The 18,945-nt window shown below is 39.9% G+C and overlaps 3 protein-coding genes across 7 annotated transcripts; all 3 read right to left on the bottom strand.

The window, feature by feature from the left end:
• Positions 1-2,191: 2,191 nt before the first annotated feature.
• Positions 2,192-6,451, bottom strand: LOC104448159 (heterogeneous nuclear ribonucleoprotein 1). Of its 5 annotated transcripts, none has more exons than XM_010061943.3 (5): positions 6,150-6,451; positions 5,884-6,018; positions 5,444-5,670; positions 4,075-5,197; positions 2,192-2,782 (listed from the first exon to the last, which is right to left on the bottom strand). In XM_010061943.3, the coding sequence occupies exons 3-5, from the start codon at positions 5,663-5,665 to the stop codon at positions 2,778-2,780; spliced, it is 1,350 nt and encodes a 449-aa protein (XP_010060245.2). In that variant the 5' UTR covers positions 5,666-5,670; positions 5,884-6,018; positions 6,150-6,451; the 3' UTR covers positions 2,192-2,777. The 5 variants fall into 5 exon arrangements, with proteins under 5 accessions (XP_010060245.2, XP_010060244.2, XP_010060243.2 ...); XM_010061942.3 differs by having other exon boundaries at positions 2,192-2,822; positions 5,444-5,665; positions 6,150-6,448; XM_010061941.3 differs by having other exon boundaries at positions 2,192-2,822; positions 5,884-6,021; positions 6,150-6,444.
• Positions 6,452-9,872: 3,421 nt separating this feature from the next.
• Positions 9,873-10,771, bottom strand: LOC120294803 (leucine-rich repeat receptor-like protein kinase PXC1). Its single transcript, XM_039315362.1, has one exon. The coding sequence runs from the start codon at positions 10,658-10,660 to the stop codon at positions 10,100-10,102; it is 561 nt and encodes a 186-aa protein (XP_039171296.1). The 5' UTR covers positions 10,661-10,771; the 3' UTR covers positions 9,873-10,099.
• Positions 10,772-10,809: 38 nt separating this feature from the next.
• Positions 10,810-12,021, bottom strand: LOC104451299 (inactive leucine-rich repeat receptor-like serine/threonine-protein kinase At5g24100). The gene has a single exon (XM_039314280.1). The coding sequence runs from the start codon at positions 12,019-12,021 to the stop codon at positions 10,810-10,812; it is 1,212 nt and encodes a 403-aa protein (XP_039170214.1).
• Positions 12,022-18,945: the final 6,924 nt, after the last annotated feature.

The following is an 18,945-nucleotide window of genomic DNA, read 5'->3' as shown; positions in this document are numbered from 1 at the left end:
TTTTTATTTCATTTTTTCTATTTTTTCTTTTCCTTTTTCTTTTTCCTTTTTCTTTTTCCTTTTTCTTTTTTTTTCTTTTTGAACCAATTGTTTTTAGCTGGGTGACTCTGCTCGCCCAAATCCGGCGAGGCCAAGCTAATTCCCGGCTAAGAAATGTAAGAAGAAAAAGAAGAAAAATAAAAAAGTGTTTAAGTTTTGTTTACTGTTTTAACTTTTTTTGTTCGCAGGGAAAAAGAACAAAAGGAACAGAAAAACGCACCCAAACGCTTTCGTTCCTTTTCGTTTACATGCTCCTAAATGTTAAATAGAGTGCAGCCAAACGCACCCTTGATAATTCAAGAAATGTGGTCGTGGAGTTCTTAGCCGCGCTGCTGTACAAAGTGATCGATGTGGTTGAGTCCTGTTGGCATGATGAACTAAAATCTGGACACGTTTCTGCAAAATTTACAACTTTTTGACCTTTTTGGCCCGTCTACACAAGCTTTACCCGTCCTCCTTTTCGTATGGGCAAAAGCAGGAGGGAATCCTATAAAGCAGTGCGTCTCTGGTGGACAACAATGATGCTAATACTCTCTCTCTCTCTCTCTCCCCTCGGTCTGCAAAGATCTATCTTGACAGCAGAAAAACAAAACTTGAATAGTAGTCTGGAGTACTTTTATGCTCCCAAGCCCCAAGCAACTGGCCCATGTGACAGTCCTTAGTCAGACCCTTAATTCGTGATGGTCCGGGCTAATCCCACCCGTTGCTTTACTGGTCCTACGTCATCGAACGGCTGAGATTACGCTGTCCGTAATGGGCCGAATCCAACCGAAAAGATTACCTAGGTGCCGGGGCCCATTCCTGAAGTTACCGCAATCTATGGTATTTAATTTGCCTATTCTGTTTCCTGCGATTTTTGAACGGGGGAAAAGAAAAGGTAAACAGTACATCTCCTGCGATAGTGACCTGTTTTGTTCCTTTTGGAGTGTTGGAGACAGTGAAGGAGATAATCATTCTTATTGTAAATCATCTTTAGTGGTTGGCAGGCACTGAGAGAAGCTAACTCAGTCAGAATTCACGGCGAAGATTTAGATTCTGGAAGAACTTTTTGGCCGAAGTGCAGTTTTCAATGTTTCCACGATACCCTTCCCTTCTTTAGAAACATGAACTATCAACAGTACAAAAAGTAAAAAGGAGAACTATAAATAAATTGCGGCATCTATATCTCCTACCAATGACAAGGTTAAAAAATAATTGACCTTCTCGTGGATTTCAGTTGTACGCCTTTACCTGATGCCATGCCATTGTCATCAGATTGCCGAAAACTAGTCATGATCGATCGCCTAAAGGCTAAGACAGGGAGCAGGTTCCGTGTGACCCATTCAAACTAGAGTTTGGTCTTCGAATCAAAACATATTTATGTAAGGTCTTATCAGGTAGGTACCATTTGTGAGGAAGGCGACAGTTCTTAATGCGACTAAAGTAGTCTGTTCGGACAAAATAGAAAATGTGGTCTGCGACTTCATTGAGACGCAAAGTCATACTGACCTAATCAAAACAAACTTGAATTTAACGAGAGAAGTGAAATTAAAGACGAGTTCCATGCCTAAAAAAAGAAAGGTAATGATGATTTGATGGATAGATACTTCCCTTCGTCCTCTAGGTGGGGGTGGGGGAGGAGAGAGAGAGGACAATTTAAATGGAATATGAGTCAATGTTTGACAATGAAACGAGAAAACGAGAGGACCCTGGAATCTTATGCATACCAAGAAAGAAACTTGCAAGGGTGGCCAAACCATATCCTTTCCTTGGCAAGATCGGTAATGGATAAGTGATCAGAAACCTGAAATCCATTGGCCGACTATGACCCACGACTAACTCTTGTCTTCCCGATTGGCTATCTCGGCCCCTAATTTGGAAAAACCATGCCTATTGAATACAGGATGATTTTGAAAGAAAAAAGACTAAGCTTGAGCATGGTGTTTCTTTAAATGTACGCTGCAATCTGCGGATGGATGCAGATGGTGGTGGTAACTAACTCGAAGGCTTCACAAACCACAGACCAAGCAGACTGCAATAGGAAATTTCTAGGATACAGAGTGTTGCAACAATTATTAACTAGGAAAAAAAAATTAAAATTCACAAGCAAGGGAAATTGGAATTAGCAGTAAGATGGTAAGAAGAACATGACGAGTCTAAGAGAAGAGTATGGTAATTGGAAAACCAATCTAAGTGTACTTTTTTTCATTAATAGACAGTTTGATAACCGAATTGAGTATCGAGTAGCTTATTTAATGAGGATTGTAGGGGTACCCTCATTGTTCCACACTAGCAAATCAAACCAGACCTCACATACAATCTATCACAGGGAAAACATACTCCTGAAGAAAAATTAGAGCAGGCAATTAGCAGCTAATTGCCTGGTATCACAGTGATATTGCCAAAAAAAAAAAAAAAAAAACAAAACAAAAGAAAGATCCAACTTGGTATTTTTAAATTTTATCCTCTATAACTGGTTTGTCTTCCAAGAGACGCACTGATTTCTAATCCAATCTCCTTGAGTATAACTTCTGCAATTTGATTTACCTCTCAATGAGTTGCTGTTGAAGGGATTTGAGGCCTAATGTAGGGGCAAAAATCACTTATTAGACCTCCAAAAAGATCCCTTAAAATAATCTCCCTGGACATGTGAGCTTGAAATTGTACTCCACTTGACTATAAGTTCGACATCCTTGTAAGCTGAGATATGAACATACTGGAGGATGAAATGCAATCTTTGACCTTATCTTCGCCTAAGACTACCCTGTGAATTTGCAAAAAAAGATTCTCCTAAGCAGCAATTCCTGAGGCATGAATTAAAACAAGATAAGCTTTTGTCAAGAAACTAACCAATCTGATTATGTTATTAAACTTTGCAGATAAATAGAATGTTCTTAAACAAACTGAGGAAAAAAAAAGCTTCAGATAGAGAGAGAGAGAGAGAGAGAGAGAGAGAGAGAGAGAGAGAGAGAGAGAGCACATTTTATTTGATGCTTTAAAGACGGTAAATTTCTGCAAATAGTGGTTAAAAATGATGTTCAAATGGAGGTTCTATCTCTTCAAAATCAATTTACAGTTATGAAGAAATGCAAGAATAATCATTGGACAAAGGACCAGTTGAAAGGATCTTAGTCCACGTATTTGTAGGACTTTAGAGTTAGTTATTTTAGCAGATGTTCCAGATTATTACAGTAATTTTACATGAAAACACAGTCTGGCCACTCTTTAATTGTACACTTGATAGTCATGCAAAATTTGGACTAACGATCTCATGGGGTTAGTGAATAGGGGATGATTCTAAGAAGAAAGCGCTAGTCCTATTGCAGCCACCAGCAGATTAAATATATATCCAGTGCATCTATGATAGGAGAGCCTAGGTTTAGCAAAAAGAAGAGATCCCATTTTGAGCCACTGTGATGAGACTTACTTTATCTTGTAGCACATGTTCAACCTGAACTGCTTTTGGAATTACAAAGCATGAAAAACACAAATCAAGTCCAGCAATTAGGATATCTTGATGAACATTCTCGCATTTAGATCATCGGAGATGATCAGACGCAAAACATAAAACTCATCATGTTTCTAGAAAACCCAAAGAAATGTAAACTTTCAAGGAAGCACTCAAATCACTGACACCTAATAGGCCACATGATTATAATGTGATACTGGATGCTGGGTTTTCTGCCAAAAAGTTTTAGCATTACTTTAGGCTGAACCTAAAAGTTGCTTTTGCAAAATTCTTCTCCATTAGCGGAACCTTGGCAAGTGATTCTAGAAACTAATGAAGGTCCACGGTGTTAGTTCAAAAACTGTTACTCTGTGATGTAAGCTTCATCCTAGAAGGAACAAGAAAGGTAATCTCAAATGTAGCATGTCCCAGTTGCACATCAGGTTGATTCTACCTTAAACAAATGGGTATTAACTCCTGATAACAAGTAAACCTCATCCAACGTCCAACCAAAATTCACTTACTTCATGTTGTTAATGTGTTGTCTGAGTCCTAGTACTTCATGCGGGTAAGCTGAGTAAGAAAATATTATCCAGAGAAAACTGTACCTCTATTAGGCTGTCTACTAGTGTTGCTGTAACTTCCATAACCTTCCGAACTTTTGGCTGTGACATCTGAAGCCAGATCGGTAATACCAAAACCAAAGGACCCAGAGCCATCTAGCTCAGGATTGGCAGATCTCCAAGTTGAGCCGCTATAATACATGTCTCTATAGCTATCCTCAAAATTGCTGGTCGAGGCAGCAAATGATGATGCCGAGGCCCTACTGTTGCCGTTGTTTCTTAAATCTCCTTCTCCTTCCAGCCCATAGCTGTCATTTCCATTCCCATGACTGAAATTCCGGCCTTGAGCTGAAAAACAAGAGGGGTCCCAGTCGGTTCCTGCCTGCCCAATTGAAACTCCATAGCTTCCACTTCCACGGCCCAATGGAGTACCCAAATTTATTGGATTAAATGCACTATTTAGGCCACCATTTCCCCATACAGCACGACTTCTGGGACTTAAAACAGAACCACTTATTTGACCATCCGTGTTATTGCCAATGGGATTATCAAACCTGCTCACATTGCCAATGTAGTATGGCCTAAACGTCCGCCCAAATCCTGAGCCATTGCCAAGGTTGGAACCACCACCTAAATTCGGGTTTAAGACAGGATCCAGATTCATGCTGATTCCATGACCTGAAGCACCAAATGGAGGAAACCCTCCTCGAGCTGTGACAATAGGATTGAACCTATTGAAAGAATACCCTTGAGCATAGCCATTAAGTAGGTCATTGACCCTGTTCACGCCATAGTTATATCCCATCAGAGGGCTGCGCATGGGCCCTGGAGAGAGCTCTTTGGGAACTGCCCTCTTTACCTCGACCATTTTCCCATTTAAATCATGGAAGGTCCGGTACAGAACCCGTTCCACTGCATCCTCCGAATCATAAGTGATGAAACCAAAACCTCTGGGTCTTTGGGTATTGTGGTCATACATGACTACAACATCAATAATATTACCGAACTGATCAAAGTACTTCTTGAAGTCACTCTCTGTGATTGTAGATGGTAAACCACCTACAAAGATTTTTTTGGTACGTCCAGGACTCGGAGATCCATTCATGCTGGCTGAACTCCTATTTAGAAGTTGCTGATCCTCTCTAGGAACAGCTTTCTTTGCTTCAACCTGAGATCAAGAATTTAAAAGCCAAAAAACTTGTCAGAATTTCCCTTTTCCTTTGCCCTGCAAACTTGGACTGAACAGACAATGCTGTAAAATTTGGTCTGAACACTGCATATGGAGGAGGAAAAGATGCATGCCCTCTAAATTCACAGACCTGATCTAAGAATTTCAAGTTTATAGGAGCCTGATTAGCAGAATTTTGATCTTATTCCACAATGCACCTAGACTCAAGTGCTTCAATCAACTTACCGAGCGACCGTCAATCAAGTGCTTATCCCTGGTCACTCTTTCAGCAACAGCGGGATCCGCAAAGACCACGAAACCGAATCCACGAGCTCGGCCGGTTGCACGATCTCTCATGATCATAGCCTCCACCACCTCACCGTAACTTCCAAAGTATTCTTTAAGGCGTTCTTCATCCGTGTCCCATGAAATCCCACCAATGAAGAGCTTCCCAAGATCTGACTCCATCTTTTCTGATGATCAAGTATGACATATCACGTCATCAATCGACAATCTCACTTGCAGAATGAGATAATTCAGAAAGAGAACATTCATCCTCAACCCTTTACCCCACTAAATTCCATAATTCAGTGCGATGAACTAGACATCATGTGTACATCATATCGGTTGACAAAATTAGACTGGCAGATTCAAATGCAGGAAATGGCAATCAAACAAAGACTTACCCGAGAAATTCTGAAAGTTTTCAGACGGAATCAGATTGGTTGCTCCAGTTGGTGGTGGGAAGTGGATGGATGGACCTTGAATTCAGTGATGAAGCATCAGATCTTCATCCGCAATCACAAGAGAACAGAGGCTTCCTGCTAAAACCAAAGGTGTGAAATTTAAAGATGGAATTCGGATGGATCAGAAACCCAGCAAAACTCAACAGAGACAGGCTTTATATGAACGTGAAGATTGAGTGGGCAAGAAGATAAATGAGTGAATTTACCATCGTGTGTGGACCCAGTTGACGAATTGGGCAAGAAACTAAGATCTAAACAAGATAACACACGGTAATGAAAACAGAGCAAGAGCTCATTTTCTCTCTCTCTCTCTCTCTCTCTCTGATGTTCTTCCTTTTATCTTTCTTGGTCATTCCACTCTCTCCTCCTTTGAATATAAAAATGCAATTTTTTGTTTTGCAGGGAGAGAGAGAGAGAGAGAGAGAGAGAGAGAGAGAGAGAGGGGGGACAGAGAGAGAAAGAGAGAGAGGGAGGGAGCTGGCAATCTTCTGGCGCAAGAACATTCGGAGGATTCTTAAGAGAGATGAGAAATGGCTGACGATGTTTACGTTTATTGCTTATTTTAACATATAAAACACTGGCATTTTTTTTTCTTAAAAAAATTAAAAATCAAACGACCGAGAAATACAAGGCGGAATAAATTGGATGATGGGATAAAATTAGACAAATTGGGCAATTCCTCCTCGAAATTTGGAAGAAAAACCTGGATTCTACGAAATTCATGTATCTATCTATCCTAGTACCAATCTATCCCACGCGGAGAGAGTGCATGAGTGCTATTGAAAAGGACACCTATTCTCCTCCCTGCCTTTTCGTTTTAGCCTAACTTTCAAGGTGGTGAACTATTTCTGGACTCTTATTTATCTCTCTTCTGTACGACCCAAAAACCAACTCTGCACTGACAATAAACAACTTGGAATTATGTCCGAAAAAGAATTTCGAGAAAATTGAGAAGAATAGTGATGGTCCGTTTTAGTGGCGAGCACGTAAAACTCCAGCACAATGATGTTTGCTTTTTCAGTGGTGAACCTGTAAGGAGCAAACATCAGCCCTGTCCTCAATCTGATACAGCTCAAGATAGGCGACCCACTTCATATTTTTAGATTTTTTCTTTTTGCCACTTCCAATGTGCGCAAAAAATGCTTTCCCTGAATTTCGAATGAAAACCCATTTCTAATGTAGCCTGAATTTCTCTAATTGTTATGTCACGGATTAAGAATTTCGATATATTATCAATATTTACATCACTAGATAATAAAAGGATTATTCCCACTTTGCGAAGACTCTTGAGCTGACCATGTTGGAATTTGATCGACTGTATTAGAATGATGATCGCCAATTAATGAGGTGCAATAATAGAACTTGGACTAAATTCCAAATCCCTAGTAGATGCTGTGTTATCACAATAATTGATGCCGGATTATTGGAATTCAAAGAAAGATCAGCTGTTACATGGGCAAGAATCAAGAAAATCATCAACCAACCAATCAAAACATGAATTAACAATTAGTTTGACAATAGTTTTTCTTTTAAAAAAAAAATTGACCTAGGTTATTCGAAATGGGTTGGTAATTAGTCATCGTGGATGAGTTGCACCAGCTACATTGTTGCCAATAGACGGCTACCGGAACCAAACTCCACATAAGAGTGAAAGTTGGCAACTATGGCATCTAATTAATTAAATTTTTTGTAGCCGTGGCCCACGTCTCTAGGACGAATAATTGTTAGATCGGAGGACAATGTTATTTTCGTATTTGTTATAGCATGGGCCACTTGCAAACCTCGAGAGAAACCAAAGTTGCAGCTGATAAAGCGTAGCAATTTCTTCGTCAACGTGGTGATGGCAACAACAAAATTGGTATCTGCTAACTCAAATTTCCTTTTTATTTTTTAATTTTTTGGGCCAACTCAGTTGGCGCAAGAGAACAAACGACCTTGATTTGTTAAGGGCTATTCGGCCTTGCTTTCTCCAACGATGAATTGTTAAATTTGTTTGTGAAAATTGACTAGGCGTGGCTTGGATCTAGGTCGTCTGAGCTACTTCTGAGGTGTCCTTTCACATATTATATGAGGAGAGGACATGCTGATGCGTACCTGTGAGAAAAGAATATGAAACCCTTCTTTTCTTTTTTTTTTTTTTGGTAGATTCTCATATGAGGATCATTTTTGGTGATTACACCTAAGAAAAAGAAAAGAAAAAGAATAAAAGACCTCTTTACATAGGCCAGAACATTAGCCAAAATTCAACTAAAAAGACAACAATTTGATACCAAAGAGCAGATCAAGAAAATTAAGGCGATGAATGTTGGTTAACTGGTTCCTCAAAGAGGTGGATTGTCGCGTTTGACATTATGGGAGGATCGTTAGCTCTTCATTTTTGTTTCAGATGCAAGTAAAAAAAGCTAGTTATTATGAAAGAAAGAATTGGCAAGTGATGTTGATGATATATTCAAAAGAGGAACTTGGGATTGAAATTTTTTTTTTTTTCTGCATCAACATCCAAGATGATTCCCAGATGTTGACTCCCCAAAATTGGCAGATTATTAATTGACTAAAAGGACATTTGCAGGCTAGAAAAGCTGAGTTCCAATGGAATTGGTTTGGCAGTGAAGCATCCGATGAACCAGATTAAGAAACCTCACCTCATCTCCCCGTAGTTGGTCAGACTTCTATTGCAAGGGAGCTGGGTCTTGTACCATTATCGCCTTCTCTCCAGGATTTTTAAGATCTGATAAATCACATCTTCGGTGGTTGGCCCAATAGATATTCCTCATCTCCTTGAGTTGACAATGAGATATCATATTCAAGAAACAATATTGAAATCCCTCTCTCTCTCGCGCTCTCTCTCTCCCCCTTCCTCCCTCTCCTTTTCAGGGCTTTTCAGAGAAATTGCAACTCAGTTTTTGTTCTTGCCTTTTTACCCAGCAGTGGCGGATCATGTATTTGATAAATTACACCAAGCATCAAGTGGCACAGGGGTGACGTGCCTTCGCCCGCCCCCTCGGGTCCAGCAGTACTTTTCCTCAGTGAATCGTTCAAATTTTGTCTAATTGGCCATGGCAAGCTTCAAATTTCCTCGAGTTGGGAACTATTGTTTTGCTGTCATGTGGAGGAGGGCACAAGTTGACAACCACAGGATAGAGACGTGTTTGTTTGATCTGATTTAGATGTTTTAGGATTGCAAGGGAGTTAGATCATTCTAGGCCTAGTGGAAGGCTGTAGAGAAGGTTGCTTCCTAGACAATGATGTCATTTCTGCTAATGAAACTTCTGAGCACTGACCTCGTACCTATCAGTCATGGGATAAGGCTTTCATATTTTAATTTCTCTGAAACTTTGATTCGTTAGTAGAGTACAACCGCATGCAATTTCCTCCACCGATTCTCGCCATCTTGTCACTGAAATGTTTCTAGATACATTATAGAACTCGATACAATATATCATCACGTGTCAATTACCGATCTCTAAAATTTGTTTTTGGTATTAGATGATCTAACCAACTGTGGGAATTGTCTCGTCGTTGATGTGCCCGAAACTTGTACAAAAAGACTTTCTTTCCTGGAAGGTGGAGAGTAGCATATTCTCTATCTTATTGATCATCACAGCTTCGTATTGACGGTTGGTCAAATGCGCAAGCTACCAAGCAGCTTCCCCGAAGGATGCAATTCGCAGCGCGGGCAGGACTCGAGTGATGCTCTTCTTCAAAGCACATGATCTGGTCAGCATATTTCGGTTGGAAGCATAGTAGTTGGGATTGAAGTTGAAGTTAATCACGTGTCATCTGAAGTGCATACCAAATTGCCAATGAAGCTTCAAAACTTGAGCTGGTTATTTTATCTGATTGAATTGAAGATTTGGGAAAATATGAAGAACATAATAGATCAACCAAAAGCAGCAAACTTCTTAATTCGAATCTGTTTTTAACTCGTTTGTCACCTGTGCATAAAAGGCATGCGTACAAACTCAAGTGCACTCACCAATACAGATGGTAAACAGACAGACTAATTGGACTATAATCTGAAGAAACTTGCCGTACTGCTTAGACTTAACTAAAAAGAGACGCGTGGACACGGAGAAATGTTTTTCTGCATGATGGACATGCTCTTCCCATGAATCTGATGAAAACAGCAGATGGAAAGCGTGTCGGCGAGATCAATTCAGTAATTTGATCCCGGGGTATCCCATGTCTCCGGTATAACAGAATGTAGGAAACAACAATCTTTATAGTTACTCTCGGCGCAGGGCATTGGCGAAGCTGAGACCAGAAGGTTTCGATCCGCATTGATCACCTCCTCTATCTTCTCTATAACTTCTGCGACAGATGGTCTCTTGTCAGGAGCGTCGGCCACGCACCTCAGAGAAATGTTCAGCAATGGAAAAGCCCATTGCTTCGCGGCTGTGCTGACCTCCTTATCAAAGACTTCCCCCGTCCATTCCTCTCTAACCATGGACTTGACCCATTTTGGAAGATTTACTCTGGTTGTCTCGACGGTCTTGCCTGTTAGTAATTCAAGCATAATCACACCAAAGCTATAAACATCTGCCTGCTCCGAGAAGCATTTTTCCGGCGCCACATAGCCATTAGACGCAAGGATGCAAGCTCCCTTGGGGTCGAAGAACTTCGAAACACCGTATTCGCTTATGAGCGCCTCTAGAGAATCGCCTAACAAAATGTTTGAGAGCTTGAGATTCCCATGAGGAATGATCTCCCTCCCCATAGTCCTCTCATATATGAAACCCAAGCCTCTCGCGATGCCACCGGCTATGTAGAGGCGTAGTTTCCATGGAAAATCCCTCTTACCTGCGATGTAATCTGCATGGAACGCAAAGGATCGAACTATAAACAGAAATAATGCTTTTTAAGTCCTTAGATCATGTAAAAATAACTAGTGATGTCAGGTCTTGGCATTGAGGTTACAAAATATGAGCACTTGCCTTCACATAGATTTAGCAAGCTTCCATTACTCTGATACTTGTATATCAGAAGCTTGTCTTCGTTGGTTGAGTGGAACCCAACTAGAGGAAGAATATTAGGATGTTTCATGTTCCCGACTTGCCTCATCGTCTTGCCAAAATCCTCAAATGACACCTGCGGCTTTTTCAATCTCTTGACTGCATAAGTGATGTTGTTCTTCAGCACAACCTTGTAGAGGCTGCTGCAGAACCTCTGGCTCTGGAGGTCTGCTGCCGCCTCAAGGAGGTCATCAAGCTTAAAGGCTTCATGCTCCTCGACGAAAAAGACGAGCTCTGATCGTCCTTCCTCGGGCTTGATTTCTTCGACTGGCGGCTTCAGGGGGAGAACTTTGAGAGGGGAGGTGCTTAGCGCCTTCAAGGTCGCCTTCTCTTCAGCCAATTTGGCTGCCTTCTTGCCAACAAACCATGTTAGTAGGAAGAAAAGCCCGACACCAAATACCAACGGCAGGCACCAGCCCCACTGATTGAACCACGCAGAATCATGACCACTGGGTTCTGGGCTCTCGGTGTCGGATAATTTCCTTGATTTAAGGACATAGATCTGTTTATGATGCGAATCCAAACGTTTATGCTCAGTGGGGATGAACTTTGGCCTGCTTGGTGCAATCACTGAAAAGTTATTGTTGGATATGTCTACTGTGCTAAGGAGTTTCAGCTTTCTGAGAGCAACTGGTAATCTTCCACTCAGAAGGTTGCCGCTCAGATTTAAAGTGACCAGACTTGTGCAGTTTTCAATTGAATCCGGAATATTACCACGTATGAGATTATTGGCTAAGCTTAGGTATCGCAAGTTTGGCAGTTCACATAGAGGCTCGGCGTCTATTTTCCCTTTGAGGCTCAAATGTTCAAGCCTAATTTCGGTGATCCTGCCATCTTCCAAGTCGCATTTTATGCCTTTCCAATTGGCCAAACAAGGACACAGCAGGGACACGCCCCGGGCAAATCCGGTGGCATTTTTGGGATCGACTGCTCTGATGAAATCTAAGAAAGATTTGGTTTCCGCTAACTCACCTTTCGTGATGGTTATGACCAACAGGAAAACAGTGACAATCCTTCTCAATTGCTGAGAAAATAACAAATATGCAAACCCTCCTGAGCTCTGCATGACTGTGCAACTTCTGTCTTTGGCTCGCTCATCAGAAGCACAACGAATATGCAGCAAGGAATGGCCTTTGTTCTTGGCAATTTAGGGAGAGACAGAAAGTTATAAGCATATCAGACAGGCATGTGAACATTCTTATGTCTGTCGCTCTGATAAATACGCTCCCCTATTCGCTATTTCCAAAGTTTTGTCCTGGCAATGCTCATCTCTTTGAGGGGAACAATGTAACAAGATTCCAGGAATTTCGTTTATACCTAAAAGATGCAAGTTATGGCGGGGATGTTTCTATGAGATGCGGCAACTGTGATTCGGACCTATTTGCGTTTGTATTCAGTTTAATCTAGGAACCAGATTATTCCGGTGGTGATCTCCATGAGCCTGAACAATCATGTACTAGTCTTGTTCGGAAGTCACCAGTTTGCTTGTTTTAAGGTGAGATGATTTGAGAGATGGCAGCAACCAACATATAAAACAAAATAAAACAAAACAATTCAATGACAGCTCCCGGGCCATTCATTTCTGCTAATTCACATTTTGCTTTCTCACCATTTGTTTCTACTAGCTGTCGGATGTTGTTTTGCTCACAGAAGTCTGACAATTTACTGTCGAGGGTATGGGATTGTAATGCACGAGGCGCGAGGACGGATGGATCGATTGCAAAACAAGTTTCTAGCGATGTGAGGTCTCTTTAACCAGCAAGCTGATGGGTACATGTAGGCGCGGCGAGGTCCATCACGCATTTAATTCTGATGACTGCATAGAGACAAGGATAAGCATGAGAAACATCTGCAGGTAACTTCCAGCAGAGGCCTTTTCTTGAGGTTACAGTTACAGCTCTTGAAAGCTTTCTGACCTCTATACATCATATTACATGCTCCTTTGTTCATGATTGTGTTATTTGTTGGAAAATATGGCTTTGAATTGGGGAGAATAATGAAATCGGATCGAATAAAACAACTCGGACTTTAAGGTGTGATATTACTTTCTTTAAGGATTTATCTGCCCCACAACGTTATTAATGGTCACCGGTAAAAATCATTCATGATACAACAAAATTTCGGGTGAGAATACTAGATAGCAATTCAAGTATTTCTCCATGTCTTTCTAAGAAACAATCGAAAAATTAGCTGCAGTTTTTCAGAAAGAAACTCGAAAAATGACCACACTTTTCTTCCGAAAATTGACAAGTCTTGCAACTCTTCATGAAAATTGCCAAAGAATGAGCAAACACGTTGTTTATAAAATATGTTCGGATAAACAAATATGACTCTTCGGAAGAAGTCAAAAATGAACAATTGCAACCCTTCGGGAAAAGTTAAAATCGAATAATAATAATTTTTCAAATGTTGAATTGAAAAGACACAAACAAAATTCGGAATAATTTTTTTTAAATAGAATTTCGAATTTTTATTTTATATATTTTATTTCTGAAATTCTCAAAATAAAAGACAACCTTTGAATTTACTAAAAATCAATAACAAAAAAATAATAATAATAAAGGGATTAGTGTACCAAATAATTGCGTACCCACACGCAGATATGGTAGGGTCTAGCCCCACCCAATAATTCTTTTAAGTACATAAAGAAAAACACTATATTTATTTTAACAAACAAACCTCCAACATTATTACCTTCATGGGACATAGTCCTATCTTCTATTTTATGATAAGGTGTGGTAAATTAGTTTGCAAACATGCTATCATGCACTTCTATTTGAAAATAAAATAAAATAATAAGGATTGTTCTCCTAGGACTAATGGAGGCCTATCTATTACTCAAACATTAATGATCACACTTTAATGCACTTCTCTCTCTACACTATTCGAGTTTTTTTTTTTTTTTTTGAGTACCCACTTAATCTCTAAATTGTATGGTGGATCTCTCATCCTAAACAGACATGCATGTTTGTACTCTTGGAGGTGTTTACGAAAGAAAGCACAAACATAGTGAATTCGAACTTGGAGTCTGAAGTGTAGGGCACGAATATGCTTGCCACTCAAACAATTTGCCTCATTCGTCTATGTTGTTAAACTATATATATTGTAAAAAAATTTTGCTCATGCGTAACGAAAAATTGATTATTTTGAGGTGTATTAACATATAATCCGAGGTGAGAATTATATACAGTGTCCGAATTATGATAACTAATCATTTATTTATTAACGAATTACGATCATACTTGCAATCTTGTGTCAACTCATGCAACATAAAAAATCACATTTACAATTTGATAAGTCAAGATAATCACATACGATATGAGAGAGAGAGAGAGAGATAGAGAGTGTGTGCGCATGCGTGTGTTAATGGGTGTCCGTGTATGACGCGAGCGTATCTTGTTGTAATTATGTTCGAATTTTCCTTCGATGATACCCACCTCGCCTCCTGTCGTGTGAATGGATATTTGTCCGGATCAAAGAGTAGATTGCTTTTGAATTGAAAGAATGTATAAAATCAAATCGCCTGAAAATTGTTGTTAAAAAATTATTCAGAAAAAAAAGGGAAAACGTCAAATTAAATTGTAAACTTTGCCTAGGGTGAAATTTACCCTATGTTATTTTTTTGATACCAAAAACTCAAAACTTTGCTTAACGTGACACATTTATCCCAAACTTTTTTTTTGTTACCTAAAAACTCTATTTATCCAAATTTCTCAAAAAAATTTCTGTGACACAAATTTTTGGAGTAAATATATTACAAAGGTAAAGATGTAGAGTTTTTTGGTGTTGTCGAAAAAAAGTTTAGCATCTTTGATGTCACAAAAATAATTAAAAAATGACATTTCAACCGCATAAAATGGGATGTTACAAATGTTTAATTTATAGAAAAGATATGTATTATAATTGACAAATGAAAGTAAAGGTGATTATAAATTGTGAAATAGACCTACTTACATCTACGGTTAATAGTCTTTTGGTTTTGAGAACCCGAAAATCAAGATTTTATATGCACAGACAAGATTTAAGTCAATGCCCCTACTAAAAAGCCCAACAATTCTGAAAGATAGACTATAGGATAAAAGACACAATTGATAAATAGTTCTCACCATATAAGTTTAAGATAAATATGTCACATGATATAAATTTGGGTTTTTTTTTTTTTTTTTTTTTGGTAAAGGTAAAATGTATTATAGCTTTGGACAAATATACAAGACCGGCTCCAAAGCTTACATTCTCAGGGCGTTACGCATAGAGAGTGTTAGGGAGCCGAAACAAAAGATTACAATGAAGAGAGAGAGAGACAAGCACAAGCAAGAAGCAAAGACCAACCGGTCACAAGCGAAAAGAAAACGCTAAACAAAACCTTAGCTACCTAAGGAGAAGGCCGAGGGTCGGACACCTAAGGAGGGAAGGAGAAAAGATCGTATAGGTTGGTCTTCATCTGGATCTATGCATTCTCCTCGCGTTCAACGAAGATGGATGGGTCGAAGCCCCAATTTCTCTCAAGCCTTCTATTTCTTGGGGGTATTCGGGACATCAAAGAAGGTGAGAGCTTTGTCCTTGACCATCTTGATAATGTGTTTTTTCATTGCAGCAAGATCCATTGCTTTGTTGCGGAATATGATAGCATTCCTCTTCTTCTAAATTAAGTAGCACATGGCAGCAAAAGAGTAATGAGCTAAGTTGTGAAAGAAATCATTGCCCTTTAGGAAGGAGGTAGCCCATTGGAGATTCTCCTTCCACGGCCTAGGTCGCCAAGGAAGGTGGCATTGAGTAGCCCAAAATTAAGCAATGGAAGTTGATATGTGGTAATAAAAAAACAAGTGATCTATAGAGTCAGGAACTTCATTGCAGAAGGCATAAATGGCATAATCAATTCTACCATAGGAAATGAGAAGTTCCTAGGTAGGCAAACGATTTCTAGCAATCAACTAGAGATTGAATTGGAACCTGGGGTGATGACGTTGTTCCAAATAAGTGAAGCCTAGGGCACTACGCTTCTTTTAGTCCTGAAGTGGTCCCAGGCATATCCTATCGAAAAGGATCCGGACTGGAGCTTGGGAGAGCGTTGGGATAGAGAGACCCCAGCTCTCCATAATACTACGAAATGAAAGGCCCATAGGTGAAAGGAGATCAGCCACCATTGCATGCTTGAGTAGACCAGAACATTGAATAACAGGATTTGGCATAAAAATATCAAGAAGGCCTTTTGGGTGCCAATGATCAAACCATAATGAACAAAGTGGAGTGTCAATTTCCAATCTTTCAAAGGAAGGAAAGCCGAGAGTCATTTCTTAATTGCAAATTTTTTTCCAAGTCCAAGAGCATATTTTAGGAGATGAAGCTTTCCAGAAGTTAATCTTCTTTAAAATGTTGGAATGAATCCAATGGCACCAAAGGGATTCTTTATCTGTGAACATAATCCAAATGCGCTTCATCATGGATGCCTTGTTGCAATATCTCAATTTATGAATACCAAGTCCCCCTTCTTCTTTTGGTAGGCATATCTCATCCCATGACACCTTCGCCCCCCTATCGAGGGCGGATCCTTTTTAAAGAAATTGCCTCAAAATCTTTTCAATGCTATTGAGAACCGAAACTGGCAATGTAAAAACACTTGACCATAAGGTTTGGATAGAGTGCAAGACTGACCTAATTAACTGCAACCTCCCAACAAAAGAGAGAAACCGATGAACCCAAGATTGGGATCTAGCTATAATTCAATCAATGAGGGTGATGCAGTCAGCTTTCCAAGCCTAGAGGATATGATAGGCACTCCCAGATAGCGTACCGGCATTTTACCTTCTTGAAACCCAAAGGCTAAGGATATGTAGTTGCGAAGAGACGGAGGACCACCCGAGAGAAAAATTTCGCTCTTGTTCTTATTTGGAATCAAGCCACTCCATGAAGAGAACAAGTCCAAGCCTTTCTTCAGCAAGGTAATGGACACCCAATTTGCCTGATTAAAAAGAAAGACATCATCGGTGAAGAAAAGGTGAGATAGCTTGACCGCTTTGCACCGCCAAAAGTATTCGAATTCCTTGTGGGAGGTGCGAACACTTAAAATTCTTGAGAATACCTCCATCACTAGGTTAAAAAGATAAGGGGACATCGGGTCGCCCTGTTGCAGGCCCCAGCCACCGGAAAGAACCCATGAAGTTCTCCATTGATTGATAATGAGTATTTCGGTGTCCGAACGCATATCATGATTAACCAAATCAGGAAATCAGGAGGCTACTAGGGTTAGCTGAAGGAAATCCCAATCAACCAAGTCATAGGCCTTTTGAAAATCAACTTTCACAGTACATTTAGGGAGGTACGGGTCAAGGTGAAATCCAGCAAAGACTTCCTGAGCTATCAATATGTTATCCCTTATCCTCCTACCCTTAATAAAAGCATTATGGGATGGATCAATCACTTTGTTCAAGACAGTAGCAAGGCAATTAGCCAAGATCTAAGTAATGACCTTGTATATAGTAGTACAACAAGCAATGGGTCTGAAGTCAAAGACCGCACATGCATTAGGCACTTGAGGTATCAAGGCGAAGATAGTATTGTTTATCTCTATTAAGAGACGACCCAAAGTGAAGAATTCCTTGATCACCTCCATGACAGAAGGGCCAACAATCTCCCAATTATTCTTAAAGAATTTCGCCGTGAAAGGGGCCTGGAGCTTTGCCTCTAGGGAGAGAGAAAACTGTATCCCGAATTTCCGAATCAAGAACCGGGCTAGAGAGGGAACTAACCTAGTTCGTAGATAAGAGATTTTGAACGAACTCTTTAATCTCTTGTAATGAAGGCTTGGATAGGGACAAATGGGGAGCAAGCAAGTCCTCAAAGTAAGAGACAAAAACCCGCGGGACCATATTCGTGTCCGTGATCAACTCGCTTGAAGTATTTTTAACCGAGAAGATTTTATTTCTGAGTTACCTTTTTTTGACGGAAAGGTGAAAGAATTTGGTATTTCGATCACCTTCCTTAAGCCATCGAACTCTAGATTTTTGTCTGAAGAAAGATTCCTCATCTCGACATTGGTCCACAAAAATTCTACGGCTTGTCTTCTCAAGATCGGCCATCTCTGAGTTGTTCGGATCAAGTTGAAGGTCATTTTGCACAAGCCGAAGAGTTTCTCTAGCTTTCTCTGTCCTTGAAGAAATATTCGAAAATGCTTTTCTATTTAGTTGCTTCAGACTACCTTTGAGCACTTTCAATTTGGAGACAAGCCTGTATATTGAGAATCCAATAACTGGTGTCTCCCAAGCCTGTTGAACAATGGATGAGAAATTCGGATGGTCTGACCAATAATAATTTTTTTTTGAAAGGTCTTCTCTTGAAAACTGGATTGAGAACTCTGATAACCATAGGAGAATAGTCTGAAATGCCCGGTTCAGGAATGAGGCATTTGAGAAAGAAAATTCCATGTTCCATTTGGAGTTAACCAATACCTAGTCGATTTTCCTTCATCTTTCTTGTCAACCAGGAAGAAGTCGACCAAGTGAAACGAAGTCCAACATATGTGAGGTTCTCCAATTCAGATTGAGCTAAACAGTTAGCAAATTTATCAAAATAAGGAATCCAGGTGTTGGTGCCTTCGAATCGATCAGAGGGATCCTTTATGGCATTGAAATCCCCGGCCACTAACCAAGCCGAATCCTGAAGAATAGTGTTGTCCCAAAGAGGCTGACGTTGGGAGAAGGTATGCTCCCCATAAACTATTGAGACACAACAACACTTGCCAGACAGGTTGATCTTTAAACGATCATGAACAGCCTGATCATTGATCGCCAAGATATGAAAACTAACATTATCGGGTTCCAACCAACCCATATCTTACCCTGACTTGAGAAATCATACTTTGCAATCCAATTCCAGTCATTTAGTAAAAAAGATGACATTGAATCAAAGTCAGCTGCTAAGACTTTCATCTTAATAAGGCCAACAAAGCATTAGATTAAATTTGGAGGTTTTATCCGAATAAATGTGTCATAAA

The sequence above is a fragment of the Eucalyptus grandis genome, chromosome 6 (assembly GCF_016545825.1).
Source record: "Eucalyptus grandis isolate ANBG69807.140 chromosome 6, ASM1654582v1, whole genome shotgun sequence".
NCBI lineage: Eukaryota > Viridiplantae > Streptophyta > Magnoliopsida > Myrtales > Myrtaceae > Eucalyptus > Eucalyptus grandis.
The sequence above is the reverse complement of the archived record's forward strand: the minus strand, read 5'-3'. Positions and strand labels throughout refer to the sequence as shown.